At 37.0% G+C, this 22,806-nt stretch overlaps 1 protein-coding gene across 5 annotated transcripts in view; it reads right to left on the minus strand.

Annotated features, from left to right (window-relative positions):
- LOC113500165 (titin homolog) overlaps positions 1-22,806 on the minus strand; it is a 151,231-nt gene that overhangs the window by 75,000 nt on the left and 53,425 nt on the right. For all 5 annotated transcript variants that reach the window (XM_026880866.1, XM_026880865.1, XM_026880868.1 and 2 more), the window contains exons 2-3: positions 12,259-12,373; positions 3,336-3,509 (exon numbers count right to left, since the gene is read on the minus strand). In XM_026880866.1, the coding sequence (XP_026736667.1) occupies positions 3,336-3,509; positions 12,259-12,373 (289 nt within the window). The remainder of the gene's footprint in view (positions 1-3,335; positions 3,510-12,258; positions 12,374-22,806) is intronic.

Raw genomic sequence — 22,806 nt, forward strand, 5'->3', positions numbered from 1 at the left:
AGTGTTAAGTTATGCGTTTTTAATAAATAAACGGCCGCATGATTAGACAAATAAGTTTATTTCTCGTGCAGGCCCGAAATAAAAACATTAATCGAACTAGAGGTAATTTTTTTTATTTGATATTCCTAAAAATCGCAAGTTGAAGACCTTCACGAAATCACGATTTTCATCATTAACAATGTTTTGATTAGTTTCGTTGATATTTGTTAAATATCAGCTCGACAAGGGCCGGTGCCCTGTGAAGAGCGACCCTTCACTAAAATCATTAATTAATTAATGGAACTGTTTATACCGCTAGTACAACGTTAAACACTCGGCCGGACGTTCACTCGGTATTTTTAATGTTGGCAACCGCCGCGTTCTGACTGCATTCATAATTATAATACTGTCATTATTCACTAGTTTTACGATCGACCACTAAATACTATATTCTTACTGTTATTTAATAACTAGCTGACCCAGCAAACGTTGTTTTGCCGAATATTTTTTTTTCTAGGTGTATGTATTTTTAATGCACCATTATAAAAAAAATAAAAACAAAAAAAATCGTCCAAAAAATAAAATATTTTTTTTTTAGTGTGGGCAACCCTTGTCACTTAGGGGTATGAAAAATAGATGTTGTTCTATTCTCAGACCTACCCAATATGTATACAAAATTTCATAAAAATCGTTCGAGCCGTTTCGGAGGAGTACGGTAACTAACATCGTGACACGGGAATTTTATATATTAGATATATTTATTTAAATAATGCTCCTTTGTTCTATTAATCTTATTTTAGTTTAGCATTTTTTTACGTTATCTCAAGAAGAGATGAGAGCTTACACCATAACGCGGTTAGAGCAAAACTCTTTTTATAATTTTTTCCTCTTTGTCAGTCAAATATTTTAATGTTCTTACAATGGAAACATTAATTTGGATGATTTAAAAGTATTTATCTTGCAAGCCTATTGTAATAAATTAACGTCCACAACAATAATTATAGTTTTGGGTAAAAGCATGGGAATAAAGGGTACCGTAAGTGCTTTCCACGTAGATGCAGACAGGTACACACCATAGGCACAAGCGGAGCGGATTGTAATGACTGCAGTGTGAGACAGAGAATGTATGTCGAATTTGTTTATTTATTTTGATCGAAGAAAGAAAGAAATACTATTAGTGTGATACTATCAAATCGCTAATTGTATTCTAGTAAAAAATACTTACAACACATCGACATAAAAAAGTACAGACAATTTGGTGACGAGAGGGGAGGTAGTTTGTTGCCACAGACTTCCACACGGCTGCTCCCTTCCTACTACCTCTTAAGCTACTATTACTATATTTGTAGATGAGAGACGATATATCTTCTAAAAAAATAATAAATTAGGAAGATGTTAACACCCGCTAGTCGCTCCGTTTGTCAGTGCGGCTCACCCCTTCTATCACACCGGCCTAGTGTAAGCCGGCCCGCGGTCACGGCGCTCCTAATTTCCTTTGTCTGTCACATTAGCACGTTTAGGCTTACTGCTTACGTGGCAAATATACACTCGAATCCTATCTACAAACAACAAATAAGTACTATATACAATAGAAGAATACAATACATGTATTCTTACATGTTTACTCAGAAAAAAATATTGTAGAAATCGAATTTTAATAAATTATTTGATACATTGTATTTCTGCGAGTCCTTAACTACCTGATAACGTGCAGTTAAATACAAATTAAAAGATAGGATAGATAGCAATAGTCGCAATATTATTTTCTTACAAAGTATTTTTCTATAACTTACTCTAGTATTTTCCACGCGGAAGAAGTCGCGAGCTACAGTTACTTGATTTCTAAACTTAGTTTTGGACATGAGATTGTATTCTCTAACACTCAAAACACTTACGATGCGTACAACCAGACACCGAAATATAATTATTGCAGTTGTAGAAAAGAGACGCGACTTTACACTCTACACGCTGTCAGGCTGGTAAACCACATTATTAATTTAAGACGCGTCTGAGGCCAAGCTTAACGCAATCATCAACTGATTAAAAATGTATTTCCCGACGCAGACGTCGAACTCGCTGTACTTCGCAGTTGAATTAACGTGGGCTATACCACTCGGCTAGCCATTCAGTCTGTTCGGTATTTACTGCTCCGTTAAAACCGTATTTATTTTACGACCTGAAACCTTTAACTGATGTTTAAGCTGTAATAGTCGTAGTTCTCCGAAAAGTTATATCACGTTATACGACTTGTTATATTTATTTCAATATGCATCGGTCATTGAATATAAATTAAAGAACCTGTACTCTTAATCTATACTAATATTATAAAGCTGAAGATTTTGTTTGAAACGCGCTAATCTCAGGAACTACTGGTTCAAATTGAAAAAATATTGTTGTGTTCAATAGATTATTCATCGAGGAAGGCTATAGGCTATATAACATCACGTTGCAACTAATAGGAGCGAAGATACAATGGAAAATATGGAAAAAACGGGGAAAAATATTCATATTCGAGGGCTTCCGTTCAAAAATTCCTAACTTATATCTTCTAACCACGCGGACGAAGTCGGGGGTAACAGCTAGTGTATAAATAACATTGATTCATATGTGGTTAACAAAATACTAACCAATTAGGTGAACAAGACAAACAAACTACGGCACAAATCAACTCTATTCAATGAATTCATGTTCACACTTCTGGCAATATATTCCACATCGCGCTGGTCGCCCTGGCATCGCTTTGTGCGACGGCGCCAAAGCAAACACGCTATCAATACAGGCGGTGACACGGACTGAGATGACCGACTTGGTTTGATCTCACCTACTGATCTCAACAGACACTACTCATGTAATCCTACTCGTAGAACGCTGGAGTTTCGAGAGATAACTTCGTCGGACATGCGAGGCTAATCTATGTGAAATTGATTTCAATAAGGGAAAGCGATAGAGGTATATATTTGTGAGATGCGTTCAATTCCTCTGTGAAATTGTACTGATTTTTAAGACAGACAGTCGGTGATTTTAACATTGAGAACGCGTTAATTTTACAGAGAACAATAATAACTGAGCATTTCTGAATTTGCCTCAAATTCTGACTAAGATTTTTTTTAAACCAACTCCCACATTACAGATTTTAATCCTTGTTTCGCGAGGGTTTCCCAGACATTCTATTCAACATATACTTAAGCTACTCAGGGCAAGTATTCGTGGATCTCACAAATGCTTGTCCTTTGCAAGGATCGAACACGCGATACGTCGCGAGCTGTAATTTCGGCGTGATGGCCGTAACCACTCGGCTATCCGTGCAATACAGTACCATGTGTTAATTTTCTTAAGCCTTTAAGTCGTTTCCTCACCTTGCACTCAGTAGAGCTGACAATCTCGACCAGGAACCGCGTGCGGGTGCCGACCTTCACGGTCAGGTCCTGCAGACGGCGCAGGAACGTCGGCGGGTCCTCGCCGGTCGGCGCCTCGTCCGCCGACACCTCCACGCGGACTTTCGTCGAGTCACTCCCAGCTGCATTGCTCGCCTGAAAACAATACGCCATTAATCTCGTCTCCGCTCACAAAATTACATTAAAGTTCGAGGAAACCCTTAAAGGTTTCGACAAAGCTCAATCCGGAATTGGAAGCAATCATACACGGGTATCAAGAGCAGTGATACGCATACAGGCTTATCAACTAATCAGGGTCTCTGAGAAACGATGCCCTAGCACCTTATAAATGTACAAAGATGCCTTCTCTGCAACTTCTATTTATCTTCCTGATACCGATAAAATTAGCCTTAATAGCTGTTACATTTACAGCAATTTCCTTTAAGATTAGTTTTCTCCCTGGTATTTTTTGAGGATAATAAATAATCTCAGTCAGTATCCAGGAAAGTGTAAAACGCTGAATCCCTCGAACCCAAGACACGGAAATCTCCGATACTCATCGAATTAAATATCCAATGACGCGTGAATGTCTACGACCGGCTTTGAATCTGTATGGCGGCAGTCAGTTGGAAAAACGCGCGACTTCATAAGCGTGAATATTGCCTATCGTGATAAAATATATCCTACGTCTTTGCTTAAATTTAAAGCTATATTTCCCATACTATTTTTATAGCAATCAGTTTGAGTCAAACAGACCCAGTTCACAGTCCTTATATTAGTATCAAGTAAGGATAATAAATAGGTGTCTGACCCAACATTAAGTAGGTCACGAAACCGTTTAATACTTCTTTAGTATAAAACACGTTGAAAACTTATTCGCACACAATTTCACCCTCAGTTTCCAAACATTGTCTAATAGAATAAACTGTGGGAACACGAATATGAAGAAAGATCAACAAGTTCATAAAGAGTACCGTTACGTTATAACTGTCTGCCCCCGCGTGGGGTGGCGCCCGACCCCCACCCTCCCGTCTGGCCGCCACCGCGCCGGCCGCCACCAATATATTTAGCAACTGATTTCCATCACACGTGAACACAAAAACCTTTCACACAAATTTAGCTTATTAAGGAGGCCTTTCTTCAAGAGGCAAATGATTAAGGCTGTCTCTAAGCAAACTGTTGTTGGCTTTTTTGGTCATCTTTTCTCAAATACTTTTTTACCATGAATAAAGGGATGGGATCGTACTAACCAGAATACCCGGATATTCAAACATATGTTGTGTCAATTTTTTATCCTGACGAATGTGAATGAATCCAGTAGACATTTCGAATGCACCATAATTTAGTGCTCTGTAAGTAAACTGGAAACCGCCCGCAAACTAAATGAACTAGGTAAAATATAACGAAAATTATTGCATAATTTGGATAAATTGTTAAAAGATGGAAAGGATCAAATCGCACGTGCCTCTCAATTGGCCGCGTAGACTACACTAATTGGTTCGAGACGGGTCCCAGACGGGCGCGGCGGGGCACCCTCTGAACCTTTATTTTTATATTTTTCGAAGAAACCCGACGACATTCTTGCCGAGCCCGCCACGAGGAAAATCTGAAGTAAACAGTTTATTATTATTTGGGCATGATCACGTACTTTGTGCCACTTTGAGGACAAATCTATCTGTTACCAAGGATGTCTTACGATTTGCTTTTAGTTTTGACTCATGTATAACTTTAGAAAATATTATTCTTAATTAGTAGAAAAACTTTTATAATAATTGCGCTGGATTGTTAAACTGACATTCATCTACTGTATTACCGAACTTACCGCACTAACGGGTATTACAAAAGCGGAATTATACCTGCACCCCCCTGCACCCCCCCCCTCCAGCGCCTCTCCCACGCAGGGAGGGTGGCGAGCGCGGGATCCGTCAATACACACCGGTACAGGTCCCTACGCAACGGAAATAATTAGCAGGGTATTATGTTTAAGTGGCACAATAACAACTTGATACGTACCTACATTTTCAAGCCCACAAAGTCTTTATAAATACGGATTGCCCCACTTCAAGTGTCGAGAGATGTTTTCAATAACTCCCTTCACTGGGTGTTTTTAAAGAAAGCTTGTTTTATTTTCAGTATTTCCTATCTATTACTAAGGCTCCGGCCTTTTGGCAGTCTGTTCGTCTGTCTGTCACCGGGCTGTATCTCATGAACTGTAATGGCTGGACAGTTGCTGTTTTCGCAGATTAAGTAGGTATATCTTTGGCTGCAAACATCAACAAATAATTGAAGTATAATCGTAGCAAAGAACAGCTAATTCATACCAACTGTTGCTTATAATCAGTTTTATTAATCAGAAATTATACGAGCGACAATTATTTGACAAATCTATTTTCTTTGTTACAAAAAAAAACCTGTTTACCTGAAGGAAGGATCAAAGAAAAATCATGTTTCTGATTTAAATGCGTCCTGTATCCGATAACCGGGTATTAACAATATGCGGAAGCAGACCAGACTGCATGTCTGCGTCCTCACGGAGACGTGGCTCGTGGCAGTCCTTTATAATAAGGATCCAATATACATGTAATGTTGTGAGGGCAAACTTCCTTATAAAGTTCTCAAGTTCATCAAAAACAAAAGATTGTTGTCGCTTACAGCGTAAAATTTTCGACCTATATAATTTTTTTTAGAGCTCAGAACTTAAAAAAAAACACTTTCCTTAGATAATTGATAATTCCTGGTGGGCGACCTAAGAAGCGGTGGCGCGACGACCTTAACGCTTACCGCGCAGGCTGGTGCCATGCGGCCCAGAATAGAGAGTCGTGGAAGGATTTGAGGGAGGCCTTTGTCCAGCAGTGGGACACAGTAAGCTAGAGAAAAAATGTTTAATTCCTGAACTCCACTACTTTTGGGGTCAACAATGTTGCTCATTTAAATTATTAAGACTTTTATTCACTGTAGAAATCTAATAAGGTTTAGAATATAAGGTTTGTTGCTTCACCTAGGTCACAAAAGGTATCGCAAATAGTCTATAACGAAAAGGTAGCTATATCACTAGCAAGTGACAAAGGCTGGTTATTCCCACGGGAAAGAAAACTACAAACTACGCAGTCATAGTAGAAAACAAATAAACAATCGCTCTGTTAAGTCGGAGTCAACAAGAACCTTGACACTAGCATTAAGGAATATCTTTTTAAAATGGAAAACTTAGAGGGAAACTAGGACAATAAACAACCGGAAGACTAACTAAGAGTCCCTGACAAAACGAAGATGAATTAAAATATTGGTGAAGGAAAGTAGCCATTGAATTCCAAACAATATTATTTCATCAAGGTAGTTTTGATATCTTAGCACATTTTTTCTCACTGCGAGGCAATAGCCTAAATTTCTATCTTCCAGCCCTGGCCAATTATGACGTCGGTCGTGAGTTTTCCGCAAGTATTTTCATTTATTAGTTAAATATCGATTCTTATACCATTTTAGATAGCTTATTAAGGATTCTTTGTAATTTTTATATCTCTGCTTTGTAATGTGTGTGTGCCTTTGTGATTTAAAGGCTATTGTTTATAGCTAAATGTTACTATTTTGAATACTTTCAAGTATTGGGGTTAAATAAGGAACATTTAAGCTGCAATGTTGTCAGGCGAGAATGCATTGAGTGATAAGGGACTTTATATAATGAGGGTTTCTAGACGTAATGATTTTAAGTTTATGTTATGCAATCTAATTGTTGGTACCTATCATCCGATTGAGGTGTAGTTTAAACTTGATAATACAGAATTTTGTCGGTTGCCTGTAGGTACTAGACGGAGACCACAGCTCAAATAAAAAAGTTTAAGTGTTTAGCGACTCGCGAGCTCAATCCATGGCGATGTTTTTCCCTCACCGCTTAACAGAGGTGTCTGTCAATAATAAAGCATTCACATAGTAAAAGTAACACTAATAAATACTTGTGTTAGGATCGCATCTACTTTTTTAAGCATACCGTAATATCACCAGGTCATACGGTGTTTAAATATAATAATATACACCCTTTATTTAAAAATCCGGTGAGATTAAAAAAACACAAATCCAAACGAAAAGACACATGTTTTGATAGTCAATAAGGATTCAAACATGTTTTTAAATGATTAAATGGGGCTCGATCAATTACGGAGACAAATGACTGGCATCGAGGTGTAGAACTGTGACATCCACCCGACGACACTCACGTACCGCATTAAGACTCATTTAGCAGAAGCGGAAACTTTCGTCGAGTCGCCATACATTGCTCGCAATGATTTGTAACTTTTATGTCTGGAGTTGCGTGCCTTTGCAATGTAATGCAATTCGCTTGATTACTCGTTTCGTCAAAATGAGCCGTGCGGTCCCTACACGTAGTGATTGATCGAAACTTTTATGAATATTTGTTCATTCGTAATTTTTGCCATCCATACTAATGTTGTGAATGTGAAAGAAACTCAATTATTTTTTACGAGTTCTTAAAACTGAATATACTAATAAAAAAAAAACTGAAAATGATACAATATTTTCAGAGTCTTAAAAGACTAAAGGGAGCGTGGGTTTCTGTTTAACATTTTATGAGCTGTGAAGGCTTTACGTTAAAAGTAATACATGACTCTGAAGATCTGTTTCATACATTAAGAGGTGAGATGTCGAAGACAGAATTAAAAAAAAATAGTTGTATCAACATGCAAGTCATGGCATTATAGGTTCAACCACAGCCAAGAAACAATAACTATACCAGAAGTGGGGACGGTTTAATCTTCATTATTTGATGGAACCAGTTGGAAAGGTAAAAGAAAAAAGATTGGACAACCCTGATCTCAATACGTCGCGGGATACGCGACTCGCAAGCGAGTAAGCGAGTCGTTCTTTTGCTATAGACGACAGTATCTGAGCCTATTTCCACAACAACAAACTAGCATTATTAGTGCAGAGATTAAAAACAGGCTTTTACTAAAATAAAAATATCTATGAGACTTTTAGAACACAATTAGTATTCACAGCTGAGTGCTTTTAGATCTCTATAATATTTGAATGTTTCGTAAACAATGAACGTACATGTTATTGAAAAAAAAAGGATTTCCGTTCATTGTTTACTGTTTAATTTAAAAGCATTTATGCCCGATGCAAAAAACAATAGTGGACGTTGTCACTGCTATATATATAGACTAGCTGTTGCCCGCGACTTCGTCCGCGTGATTAGTTATAATAGTTGATATAAGTTAGATTTTTTTTTAAATCAAATTAGTTTTTTAGAGTCCACGCAATTTCTGCCGGTATTTGTCAAATATTTCATTAATCATAACAGAGAATCGGAAGGATTTGAGGGAGGAATTGGAGGCCCTGTTCGAATACAGTGCATAAATTCGACGACCTCCGTGGTCGAGTGGCGTACGCACCGGTTTCAAGGTGTCGCTAGCTCTGAGGTCCCGGGTTCGATCCCCGGTCGGGTCAATGTAAAAATTCACATTTCTACATTGTCTCGGGTCTGGGTGTTTGTGGTACCTTCGTTGTATCTGAATTCCATAACACAAGTGCTTTAGCAACTTACTTTGGGTTCAGAACAATGTATGTGATGTTGTCCGCATTTATTTATTTATTTATTATATTTATTATTTATTCGCTACATCAGTACAAGACCGCGAGGAGTATGGGTAAAGGGGAAGTGGGTTCGAGTCCCGCCGCGGTTGTTGATATCATACTTTTTGTTCTTCATTTTATAAAAGTTGTTTGGAAGATATTGCAAGTTTAATATTTATTGTTACTTATAGTAATGAAACAAATCTCTGCCTCTTTAACAATAAATCAATAATACAAAAAAAGAGGTCAAAAAACTGTTGATACGGTCTTAACCACATTTGCAAAATTGATTTCAAAATCGGCTAATATCAAGCTATAAAGGGATGTTCAGCGCAAAAAAAACGTGTTGAATGTTTTTCCACACCAGAATTTCCCTAGAAATAATTTATTTGACAGAAAACAAGATAATAAAATATATTTCTTAGAAGTTAAAATTAATGAAGCGTTAATTCTACTTTCAAGAGAAGGGATAATAAATCGAATATTTTCTCGGAATTTATACTTAAACACATACTAGGCTCACATTCAATATTTTACTTAAATAAATATCATTATTTCACTATGAAAATGAATATAATGTGTATGAAAGAGTATTTATTTATCGTATCATATTACAGCGAAATAATATAAATAAACAGTTTTCGATATAATATTCACAAAATTGTTGCAGTAACTGAAGCAGAAATCAGATGAAAATGTTGGAATGACCTGGATTTATTATTACCTAAAGGTTTGTACCCAAAATATAAGAGAAACAAGATGAAAATTTTTTTTTGAAGTGAAACTTCTACTGCGACTTAAAACAAGGTTAAGGTAAACGTTAGTCGCTCCTGGGGGGGAGGCGGTAGAAAGAGACAGAGCGAGAGTGCATGCGTGATCTCAAATTCATTTCCACGTTATGAAGTTTCACTCCTTCCGCGCAGCTTTTGTGAACCCCAACTGAGATGTATGAATACTGAGATATACTTTCGATTAACAATGTAGGAGTGATTCTAAAAGTTATTGATTCCAATTCAGTTATTTAGGAGTTGCTTGGATTCTCAGGCCAAATTATAAGCCAATTTCATTGCATTCGAAAACTGCGTTAATTCGATAGTGAATGTGAAACACTATCAAATTAACGCACATACTACTTTTATTGACTTTATTATTACCATGCGGGAATCGAACCCGCAGTCCTTGCGACGCAGTAGCGGCCGGTTTCGTTACCGACATGCATACATATGTGTAAAAAAACATAGTCAATTTCGTGTATCAACGTGATACTCGTAGGTATATATTGCAAGCTCAGATTTCTCTTTTCATATGAGCTAACATCAGAAACTATTTTACGAATGCTTATGTAAGAAGACAGTATCCGTCAACCACCTTGTTAAACACTCTGTGTAGATAGAATGTTAAACAATACTCGACAAAAAAAAACAATATAAAAATATTCAATATGAGTGGCGTTCAAAACAGGGACTACAAAGTTACATAGGCACATGTCCAACAGGCTGTCAAACAAATTCGCTTGTCAGTGTGTCTGGCTGTTTTGCGGAGTCGACACGCCGACTCAATTAGTCCAGGCTGGGCCGTGCAGCCTCCTGCGACACGACACGTTTGTAACTGGTAACCAGAAATGTTCAAAACGCAAGTGTCCACGTTTGACGTCTGTCAATTTTCTCGTTTTGTAAAGCACCGCTTTCAAAATTCATTCAGTCCAGTGTTCCATGATTTTTGATTTAGCAGGTTCGAACCAAGCGTATGGGCTGCTGCCAAAAATAGTAGCCAATAGGAAGAAACGTGTACGGCAATGAGAACGCTTAGCGTTTTGTACGAGTAGGTGAGGAGTGAAAGAAAAAGTGCATTTAATATCATGAAGCTGAAGATTTTCTTCTTTGTTTGATAGTTTGAACTCACTAACCTCAGGGATTAATCGGATTTTAAGATACCTTTAATGTTAGATGTCCCATTTATTGAGGTAGGATATAAGATTTATGTCATCAATCCATAATCTAAACGAGCAGAACAGTAATAAAATATGTTAATAAAACGAAACTTATTGCCTTTCTTAAAAAAATTAATTCAATAAAAAAATACTCTAGGGCGAGTGCATCCGCTACTAGTTACCTACCTATAACAATGTTGTTTTCACTCTTTTACTTCGTAAGAAAAGATTGTCTACTAATATCATTTAACACTCTATTACTGGTAGTTATATTGCTTTAGTACATCTGACTGCCCATCCGATCAGTAATGAACTGGCAAAAGCATCCTTATTATAACACAGTAAGATTGTATTTCACAGATCACGCTTGCTCCTGAGACAAACCAATCAACCTGAGATTTATACTTCACCGTGAGTCAGGAGCTCTATTCGTTTTACAGTTTTCTTCAGTACAAAGAAAAATAAAATCTAAGTCTTTTTATTTCTTATTTATTCACTTTTTGCTGTGTTTAAATAAAAACCGACTCTTCTATATATTTGTAAAGTACCTAAATATTACCTACGGGCCCGCCCGGAACAAATGGAAAATGATTTCTATTTGATGAAAATCCTATACGCTGATTCAGGTCGTAAACTATTTGTATACCTAATTTGTCTAAATCCTTTCAGTGGTTTTTGCATAAGAGAGTAATAAGTAGGTATCAATACATGATACATACAAACTTTCAAGTTTCATTTATAAGCAGGATTAGACAGATTTTATAGATAAAGGACGACTAAATACAATACAAAACCATGCTTTACAAGGGGTAGCTACACACCCACGACCAGTCAGATACAGCAGCCAGGGTCACTAACCATTAAGGCTACGTACTAGTAAAAACATCGTTTTTCTGTAAAGTTGGTTTACTGACGATATTTGACCGTGACAACGTATTAAGAAAAACAATTGACAGCGCCTTAAATGGAACGCCTCAGAGGTAACACCACATTTTCTCGTGCGTATAACCAGCTTCATGGAATTATAACACGTGGTCCCTTAAAAAAAAGCTACGGGTTGCACTCCGGGAGTGCCGGCAGAAGTGAAAACTTCAATATTAACGTTATGCATTTTTGATATTCTGGAATGGTCAGGGAATATTTTTGCACAATTTCTTTTATTATCACTATTCAATTACTATCATTTATGTGGTAGAATACAATACTTATTTATTTCGCTATCGATGCAGTATTGTGTTAAAGAAGTTTTCATCTTACGCTTTCGATCAGGTCACGTGTCCTGACATGAGTTTAACAGTTTTTACTCATTACAAAAAAAAATTAACAACGCCGCTAAAGAAGTTTTCACTACAAAGATAAGTTATTATTAAAGAATGAAAGTGTTGTACTTACTTGTAGTGTATATACGTCGGTATCTCCGGTCCGGGCAGCCGACACGGTCAGCCGGACTCCGCCCGCATCGTCCGACGCCGTGAACCGTTCGTCTAGCGAAGCGCCAGCACGACTCCTGCGCATCGCAGCAAACACGTTACAATTACACATGAATATAAACCTTCATGACAATCAATACGGTCGAGATTGCAATAAACTTTTCACTTAATCATCTATGCTTTATGTAATGTTTATGAGATTTCAAATAAAAAATGATTTTTGATCATCTAGGGGAAAGAATAAACACTTAAAAGATACATGAAAATAATCTTTCTTATGTGCACCAGGTGTTAATGAGCATTGAACATACAGACAAAAACAGAAGAAGAAAAATGACAAAAGACTATATCTAATGACATTCTCCATAAAAAGATGTTCATGATCTCTTGACTAAAGGACTAATCTATAACATTCTGTATACGTATGAACATAAAATGAGTTTTAAATAATGGAATGAAATGATTTCAACAGCAAACAAAGAAAACTTTTTAAAAACAAATGTTTGAACGAAATGAATGATAATGAACTTAGACACAAAAACAACAACGACAAACATGTGATCCTAACGACGGGAACGAAGGCTAACGACATGGCAGTTATATAACCAAGTGATACATCAGTACATACATCGATTTTGAAAACAAAATGTTTGATATATCAGCAAAACAACACTAACATACGCAACGAATATTATTTCGACGCTCGACAGTAAAATTCAGTTTAACAAATAGGTACCTGTACTCAAAGGTGTCAACACGTCAGGACAAAAAGAACTCAAAGAATGTCCATAAATAGCTGCTAAACGAGCATTATGCAATCTACTTTATTTCCCGAGTCGGGGCAAGCGCAGGCGACGCATACAAGTCCAGGCAACCGTGAAGGAGACAATGTGCTCAAACGTCAAACGTATAGAGTTACAAAGAGCGAGCTCGACCTGCGACTCTCTGCAGCCATGATTTATAATGTTACAAACGTGTTAAATTACGACGAATCGTAAATCAGAAAACATCTATGGAAATAGTTTACAACTGTGTGACAAATACTAAGGTCCAGTTTCACCATACTCTGTTTGTTAAATCATAATCGGTCATTTACTAATGGATTGTTAATAGTTAACGGTCTGTTATGTCGTCATGTGTCCCACGGCAAAAATTTAACAAGGCATTAGTAAATCTGCTATTTAACTGAATGACGGGCAAGTCATTCGCTCTTATTTTAAGCAACCAGATTGAAGTGCTCGCTTCCGACGTGTATTTATATGGAATTGGACGACATTTTACATAGTCGTATAATACGTCGTTTGAAATGAAATGTCAAGGTATCTAGGTGTTGTTTACGTTTTGATTAGTTGTGTTCGGTTTGTTGCGGTGTAATTTTTTCGCGATTTTTTGAAATAAAAAAATGTCGAAGAAGACACGTGGACCGAATTTTACCACACACGAAAAAGAACTCCTGATAGAATTAATTTCACGGCATAAGGATATCGTGGAAAATAAAAAAACGGATGCCGTGACCAGTGCAACGAAAAATGAAGGGTGGAAGAAACTGGCAGAAGAATTTAATTGTTTAAGTTCTTTTCACGTGCGTCACGTTGAGCAATTAAAAACCTGCTGGGACAACATCAAACGCACCACACGGAAAGACAAAGCCGCTGCCAAAAAAAATATTTTTTTAACTGGTAGGTGACACAGCTATTTGTTTTAAAACATGAACTAGCTAGGCCTGAAAACAAGAAGAACACAATATGCTACAGCTAGGCACATCCAATGCTTGTACGGTATAGCCGAGTGGTTAAGGTCATCACGCCAAACCCACTGTGCGCCGCGTGTCGTGGGTTCGATTCCCGCGTAGTACAAGCATTATTTTGAGTGATTCACAAATGCTTGTTCTGAGTCTGGGTGTCTTTTTGCATGTGAATTGTATGTTTGTGAAACCCAACGACACAGGGATTAAATTCCTTAGAGCAATAGTCGTTTTTAAAAAGAAAAGTGTATAGATTTATTCCGAGAAGTCGTGCTAAGTATTGTGTTTCTTTGCAGGAGGAGGCAAGCCTGACATTCCACCACCAGGACCACTTCAAGGACAAGTGGAAATGTTACTTGGCCCAACTTTGGATGGACTTGATAATCCTTATGACTCTGATATACATTTCTCAGATCAGGAACTTCGTAATTCAAATACTGAAATTGAAGTTCTTAATAAAAAAGTATATTTATGTGTTATATTTTTATAGTAACTTTAATTAACATAATATTATACGAGGTAATTTTTTTATTTATTTACCAGGATGATATCGAGTCTGGGGTCGTTCTGGGATCACAGACAGTACTCAATGCCAATGCGCCTTCTTCACCAATATTTAAAGATTCCAGTATGTCTCAGAAAAACAAAGGCATTATTCCAACTGAGGTGGGTAAAAATATTTATGTAGGTACTGGCAGACAAGTGGCTTTTATGGCCATTATAATTATGAAATAATTAATTACAATAATTTTTCTATTTTTTTTTAGAAAGTGGAAAATAAAAAGTGGAGCAGTTGGACTCCAAGAGATTTGAAAACTAAAGTGTCGACTACACTTTCCGGCAATAAAGAACTTTCGACATCAACATGGCTGCACCGAAGAAGGCCAAAGACTTCTTTGCAGGACAAAGTCCTGCAAAGCAAATTATTACTTATTGAGAACATGTTGAAAAATACCCAAAAAGAAGCTGGAAGAAAATAAAATAAAGGAAGAAATTTTACGAGAACAGTTAAAACAAGAAAAAATTAGAACGGAGAAATTGGAAATGGAACTTGAAATGTTAAAAAAAAATATATGATTTTCGACTTTTTATTTTATTTTACAAACGAATTTAATTAAACTAATACACCACATTATGTTTTTATTCTTTAGTTACATTTATGAATCATGTTTTTATTTGTACTTAAGATTTTTTCATTTGTACTTAAGGTACTAACTGTTTTCGGTCTATAAAATTTAATGCAGTTAAAATAAAGACATCATAACAACTAATAATTATAAATCAATTATGAGATGCATTTAAATGTAAACTTTTAAAATAATTATTTATTAGCTCTCTTCGCTTAGGATTTATATCTCTCATAACTCCATTATTTCTTTGTTCCCTGATATGGCCCTGACGGAACAAATCTTCCCATGGCATAATTAACTTCAGGATTGACTTCCTTTCCCTTTATTGCAATATTGTGCAGTATTCCCGTTGCAACAATAACAGCAAGACATTTTTTCACTTGTATCTGCATCCCCAAGGCAAGTACAGGGAATCTTCGTTTCCACACCCCAAACATGCGTTCAACAGGATTTCTGCTTCTGATTTGAGCCTCATTATATAGTATATCCTCTGGGGTTTGTGGATTGTCCAGTGGCATCATGATATAAGGCCGATTCATGTACCCACTATCAGCCAATAATACAGCATCCCTATACTTGCCGCTTTCGAACAAAGCATTCCTGTAGGAAGCGTTCCAAATAGTTTGGTCTTGGCTACTGCCAGGCCATCTTGCCACCAAATCTAAAATTTCTAAATTTGCACTGCAAATCGCTTGCACATTTATGGACATGTAGCCTTTCCGGTTCCTAAAATATTCTGCATTTACCCCACCAGGGGAACGAATCCGTACATGTGTACAATCTAGAGCACCCAAAGCTTTTGGAAATTTTGCAATATTATAAAAATTCAACTGAGTTTTCCTTATCTCTTCCACTGTGTCTGGGAACTTGATACAATTGCGGCTTAATGAGGCTATTGCAGCAGTGACCCTGTGTATGATTCTGTGAGATGACGATTTACTTATACCGCAATAATCACCAACTGATATTTGTTGGGAGCCAGTCGCATAGTATCTCAAAGTCAAAAGAAGCTGATTTATGGGTGAAATTGATTCGTTTCTGAAACAAAATAAATGATTAATTTTATAAAACATTCATGTATTGAATAAGCCTTATAAATCTTACCTGTATTATGTAAATCTGTGTTCGTAAAGTTATAAGGTTGTAGGTGGATATAATCAAAATATCACACATGATAAGATGGGTTGTATAAGTGCATAAAAATACTACTCAATGATTTCTTGCATTTCATAACGTACATGATGGTCTTAATTAATTAATAGACGACTTACCGATCTGATGGATATTCTAATTTATCTTCGATCAACTGGAGAATATCAAGGGTCATATCTTTTGATAAACGAAACCTGGTACAAAAATCGACATCATCGTATTCTTCGAAATAGCAATGACGATCTTTAAAAATTCTGGGACGTCGTACAATTCCATCTAAGCAATCTAAATTTTCTAAAATGTTATTTGCAAAAATAAAATTATATGCAGCGTCCATTTTGACGTGACTTTGACAATCTGTTAGTGTCTAACAGACGTCTTGACCGGTGATTAGATTTAATGCCTTGTTAAGCGAAGTTAACAGACGTTTAGTCGTGGTGGGACACTCGATAACTTTAACAGTCCGTTATCTGTCTTAACAGACCGTTAAATATTTAACAGAGTATGGTGAAACTGGACCTAAACGTCATAAAACTATGGTGATTTATTGCTTGACATTTACGACTAATGTCAAAAAGGTGTGCTCGTATTTTTGTACATTCACTTAAAGTTTGACGTGCATCGGCGCTACTCAGATATGGTTAGAAGGATGTATGTATGGGTATCTGGTTGGATTTCTACTAAAGTGCTTATAGAAGCACTAACATCATTATAATACCAAAAAAAAATCCTTCGAATCCTATATTTCACGCAGCTATTTCCTAGTTTTCGTATAAAAGTTTAATTTTGTTTCACCCTTAATCCTTTCACGTCGCAACTAATATATCAACTGCGAAAGTGAGTTTGTTTATTCCAAATGCATAAACGAGAGTCTTTTTCGTCAAACACAAAGTATCTCAAATGTAAGGCCAAACCAAATACATTAATCGTTTTCTTGCATCAGAATGTAACAATTATCCAAACGTTATGCAAAACAAGGATTATTACTGAGTTATTTTTTAAGAGTTTCTTTTATACTAAAGTACAAATAAACATTTGCATATTTAGAAAGCCACATTACACTATTATCTCTACATTCACATGGGAACAGGGCACTTTTATTAGTAAGGTATATATATATCATCTCTTCTTTTTCGTAAGTATATATAAAATGGATTGCTGTTCGTAAAACTCAAAAACGGCTGAACTGATTCGGCTAATTGAAGGTTTGAAATATTCGTAGCAATCCAGGGCAGGTTTAAACGGTGAGAAGATGTGGAAATGTTCGGCAAATAAAAAATAATGTAAAATAGAAACGTCATTGGGTACTACAAGGCTGATACCGTAGGAAACTACTAGTAAAGTATAATATTAATGTAATTACAAAAACGTTCTCAAGCTCCGCCATTTTTCCAAGAAACATGGTACTCTATAGGGAATCAGGACATGGAGATAGAACCTCATACTGCCAGTCTCGAGGGACAGTCTACAAACTTTACAGTTCTGAAGAGATCTTGTTATGATAAAACAAGTACAAATAGAAAAACCAAAGACTCAAAAGGTAATAGGGTATTTGATAAAAAAGTCAAAACAGTCTGTCAGACAAGAGTACTGAATAGGTTTTATTTTTTCCTCATCATTATATATTGGGATGATTAAAAGCGCTTTAGATGATGAAATACGTGATGGTCTAGTAACATCACTTGCTAGTAAAAAACGTACTGGCATGTGACATCACACGACGTTTTATTTCTTCCTCGTTTTATATACAGGGTGTTCGGGAATTAATGGATATCCTTGAAACGGGTTTTAGTACAACTAAAAACCAAAAGTCGAGGTTAGGCAAAATTTTAAAATCTTAGCAAAAAATAATGTAAAAAACTAAATAAAAATGTAAAATAGACGAATGTCGGTGTACAGGCCGCGGCGGGATTCGAACCCACGTCTCCCGATTATTTACTCGGGTGCCTTCCCACAGGCTACGCGACCTAGTGTAGTGCACGCGAAATTAACCACCACATTCGAGCAAGTATCGTTTAATTGAAAGGTTGTATAAATGTTTATCGTGATTTGTACGAATAATATGTAAAATGCGTTATTAATTGAGACTATATTTTAATAATTTATGTAATTATCGAATGGTCAACTCTATTCGTTCACTGAGAAATGAGCGCGGCAGGAGCGATATCGATCCACCCCACGGGCCGCCACCCGCTGCGACGTGTTCGTGCCAGTTGTAGTACATTGCGGAGCCGGACAGCTCTGGTGACAACAGTGATAGACCATCGCGAGCAATGAATAGCAACGTAGACGAATTTCTCCCCTCATCTGTGTCGGATTTAGTGCGAAGGAATTTACTTAATTAATTTAATTGAAATTAAATAATTTCTTAGTATTTTGAATATCCTTAAATTGTAGAGTTTTGCAGAGCACTGCAAAGTCCAATTAATTATAGAAATTACAATAATTTCGGGTCCTACCTACCGTGTGGCTAAAGAACAGGTAAGGTGTAGGTACAACAACGCTTTTCGACACTTTTCCTTATTTTTAACAGAAGTTATTATGTTATCAAGAACTGCACTGTATGAGATTACTGTGTGGTATCGTTTACGTAGCGATTTTTGCGTAGAACAACCGACTCCAATCGAGAGAATCTTTGTGCATGATGATTTGAATGTGAGTCAAAACTCTTTACCAACTAAGCTTGGGCCGAGTGACCAAATTTACCTCAAGCGTAGACGATTGATTAAAATCATCTAAATTAAAGCATTTTAATAATAGCAAAGCGGAAAACGTTGGCTAGTTTTGAATTTAAATGGCTACGGCTAGTTTTGAATTTAAATAATTGATGCCTAAGGGAACGCAACGCCTATTTTTAATACGTCTAATCCAATACTGGAAACTGAAATGAAACGCAAGGGCTTGTAAGCACGCCACCTCAGTCGTCGACTTAAAATCAATATACACATGTCAATGAAGATGTGCTGCTATTGTAGGCTAATCTATGTATCGTAACAACCTGACAGCCTGTTCTAATCTATCTATACTTGATTATCTACACTAATATATAACTACTTCTAATATATCTATCTATACTTGACGGGCCTGTTGGTCTAGTGGTTAGTGACCCTGACTGCTATACCGGAGGTCGAGGGTTCGATTCCCGCACAGGACAAATGTTGTGTGATGAGTATGATCATTTGTTCTGGTGTCTGGGTACAATTTATCTATAATATGTATGTATTTAGAAATATATATGTTTATCAGTTGTCTGGTTACCATAACACAAGCTCTGCTTAGCTTGGAATCATATAACCGTGTGTGAGCTGTCCCAGGATATAGGATATATATAAAGCTGGAGAGTTCGTTTGTTTGCTTGAACGCGCTAATCTCGGGAACTACTGGTCCAAATTGAAAAATTCTGTGTTGAATAGACCATTCATCGAGGAAGGTGTTAGGCTATATAACATCACGCTGCGACTAATAGGCGCGACGATACAATGGAAAATGTGGAAAATACAGGGCAGATATAAATCATAACTTAGGTATATCTTCTAACCACGCGGACGAAGTCGCGGGCAACCGCTAGCGTATTATCTAATTCTATAGAAATAAGCAAGTCAAATCTTTAGGTTATCAATATCTGCGTGCAGATGTGTTGAGTCTCTCTAAATAAAGATGACGACGTGATGAATGAAACCCGTTGGCAAGGCTTATATATGTCGAGTTACACTACACAATACGTGATCTATTAGTTTACAGGCCTTCTGACTCAATGATTTATTAACAAACAAGCAGAACCCGCGACTTCATCCGCGTTTTCTATTGTTAGCTTAATTTACTCTTTATTATATCAGTAACCAGCCATTAAATGCTCGTCAAGACCGGTCCAGCCTTTCCAAAGTTGAGCCGTAACTTATGTAGCATGTAGTAAAAAACGGTTATTCAATATAGCTTTTCGCCCGCGGCTTCGCCCGCATCGATGTCGGTTATAACGCGTCTCCAATAGAACTCTTCAAACGTCCGAGATAAAAACTATCCTATGTTCTTTCTCAAAGTCAACTCTGTCTCTGGACAAAATTTCATTAAAAACAGTTCAATGGTTTAGACGTGAAAGCGTAACAGTCAGACAGACAGACAGAGTTACTTTCGCATTTATAATATTCGAAGGGATTCTTTACTCCAATTTTGCATATATGTTTTTCCCCGTGGATACTTCTGTGAAAGTATCATTTATGTCGACCTAATTTTGGGAATCCAGTCATAACAAATTAGGCAACAAGTTTTAAGACAATTTTTCATCGCAAATTACAACTAATAAAAAACTTAATGTGTTCCTTTGAGGTGAATGGGATTTTGTGTGTGCCTCGACTGTAATGGAGTAAAAGGCTATAGTCACGTCGCACGCCGCTTCACGATACTATTATAAATAGAACGCTGACGTTATAGTCAAAGAGCCCACAACAATAGATTCTGTACACATTGAGATACAGCGTAATCCGTGACGCCGTCGCCGGCCGGCGCTCACACAACACCACGGTAACACATATTCTGCATTTACTATGAATAATGTCATGCGTATTCCTTCGAGGAAACGTGTCTGTTTGTGGGCTACCTCGATAAAGGATTACTACATCCAGTACCACACAGAACCATCGCACTGGGCTTTATAGCATAACCAGGTACAATACAAACGCTGTTTGACGCGGCTCAAAGGCGAAGGCGAGGATAATGTTATCTGTAGCCCGGAACAGCATTATATCGAATGTTTCTCGTATTGTGTGCTCCTTTGGAGAGCTTTATCCTGTGAACATTATTTTGTGTTCTATAAATACTCTATTGAAAATGTGCATTTTCGCACCAAACATAACATTTATAAAGACTTCCGTTCATTTTTCGATTACTTCAAAATGTTACTTCTTTCTGCGGTTTCCAATACTCGGTGGGACTAATATCACTTAGAATTTCCCTTTCAAACAAGTTGCAAGCACTTACGTAATGATAAACTCTTTGAATGCGTTTACTTAAAGTCACATAAAAGAGTAAATAGAAACCTCTTTTGAACATTTTGCTCACCATTTAAAAGACGAAGCATCAAGTTCGCTAGCTGTAGGAAAAATTGCAGAGGCCCTAGAGATGTAGGCAAACATTGCTTGTTTAGTGGAATGCCTTTTACGTGTTTTAAATCGAACTTTTCTCGCATTTGTACGCGTTCATGGCGCACTCAATAGCAGGCTGATGCCAACAGGACTTGTGTACACATGTACTGTTCAAATACGAGAGCAGATGAAACCGCGCTCACCGAGGGTCGCTCTTTTTAGTGTCGGTAGTTTTTTTTAATAGTTTTCTTTTATTGAACTTTGCTGTTATGACTTTATTGATTATGATTATTGAATTATTTTATCAAGCTTGTTTTTAGATTTACCTGTCTCTCGGTGTGTCTGTAATCAAATATTTTAAGACAAATTTGATCCGCTCTCCGGTTACCCATTCAGCTGAAATTTTGACAGCGTAAGTATATTGCATGACAATGCAGTATGATGGCATGACAGACAGTTGTTCTGGTGCTGGAGCTGGAAGGTGGCCATAGGAGTGAAGTTAAAAACGCCATTAAGTTTTTTTGAACTGACTTTTTTTTAATTTCGATTAGAAAAGAAAAACCTATCCAGAGGCACGTCTTTTTAAAAAAAGTGTTTTTGTTTTTATTAGGTAACTTTTATTAGTTGCAATTTATAAGAATAAAACTTATAATATGCGTTTATTGCAGTAATAAACCACCTCCGAGCGAAATCTTCAATTAATAAGGTAACAGTATTCGATCTTGCGAGTAAAACTAATAAACTTGCATCCTTCGATAATCACGTCTTAATACTGCGCGTAACACAACGAGGCCGACCTTCATAGCGAGCACTGAGCCAGAAGAATTTAATTGCCTGGTACGCAAAGACGAGTTCGAGGAAAGTTTTCAAAGTTACATGATTCAGTGACTGAGGATTAAAAACCGAAGTTTACACAAGAACTTGGAAGCGTGGGTGGGTAGTAGTGACCTTGCGTCCCCTTCAGCGCGTCGGCCCCACCGCGCGCCCGAAATAAATAACGTTGCGATATGTCTCGCGGTCGCCAACATGTTAGCCCAATTATTGCGAGTGATCGGAAACTAGCGCCCCACTTATCTGGCTCCCAGCTGATCTGATACAAGATGCAACAAATATCATTCTACGAAAAGTTTGGTCTCGCTAAACTGTCCGCCTTTAATTGGGTTAGCGAGTATTTTGTGTCAAGGCGATAGACAAAGTTATTGATTAGCGTGGTAGTTAAGGCCTAGTTTTTAAACAAACTTCTTAGCGACCTGCTTTGCAAGTCTTTACGTATTAAAGAAACGAAAGTATCAGTGTTCAAAACTTGGACGGATTCTGATATAATACATTTTAAGCTTCTATTTCTTTTGGACCCTCAAACCCAATACTTCAATGTAGATTACCCAGTATTACAGAAGCTCGCATAC

This window comes from Trichoplusia ni, chromosome 13, assembly GCF_003590095.1.
Source record: "Trichoplusia ni isolate ovarian cell line Hi5 chromosome 13, tn1, whole genome shotgun sequence".
NCBI classification, from domain to species: domain Eukaryota; kingdom Metazoa; phylum Arthropoda; class Insecta; order Lepidoptera; family Noctuidae; genus Trichoplusia; species Trichoplusia ni.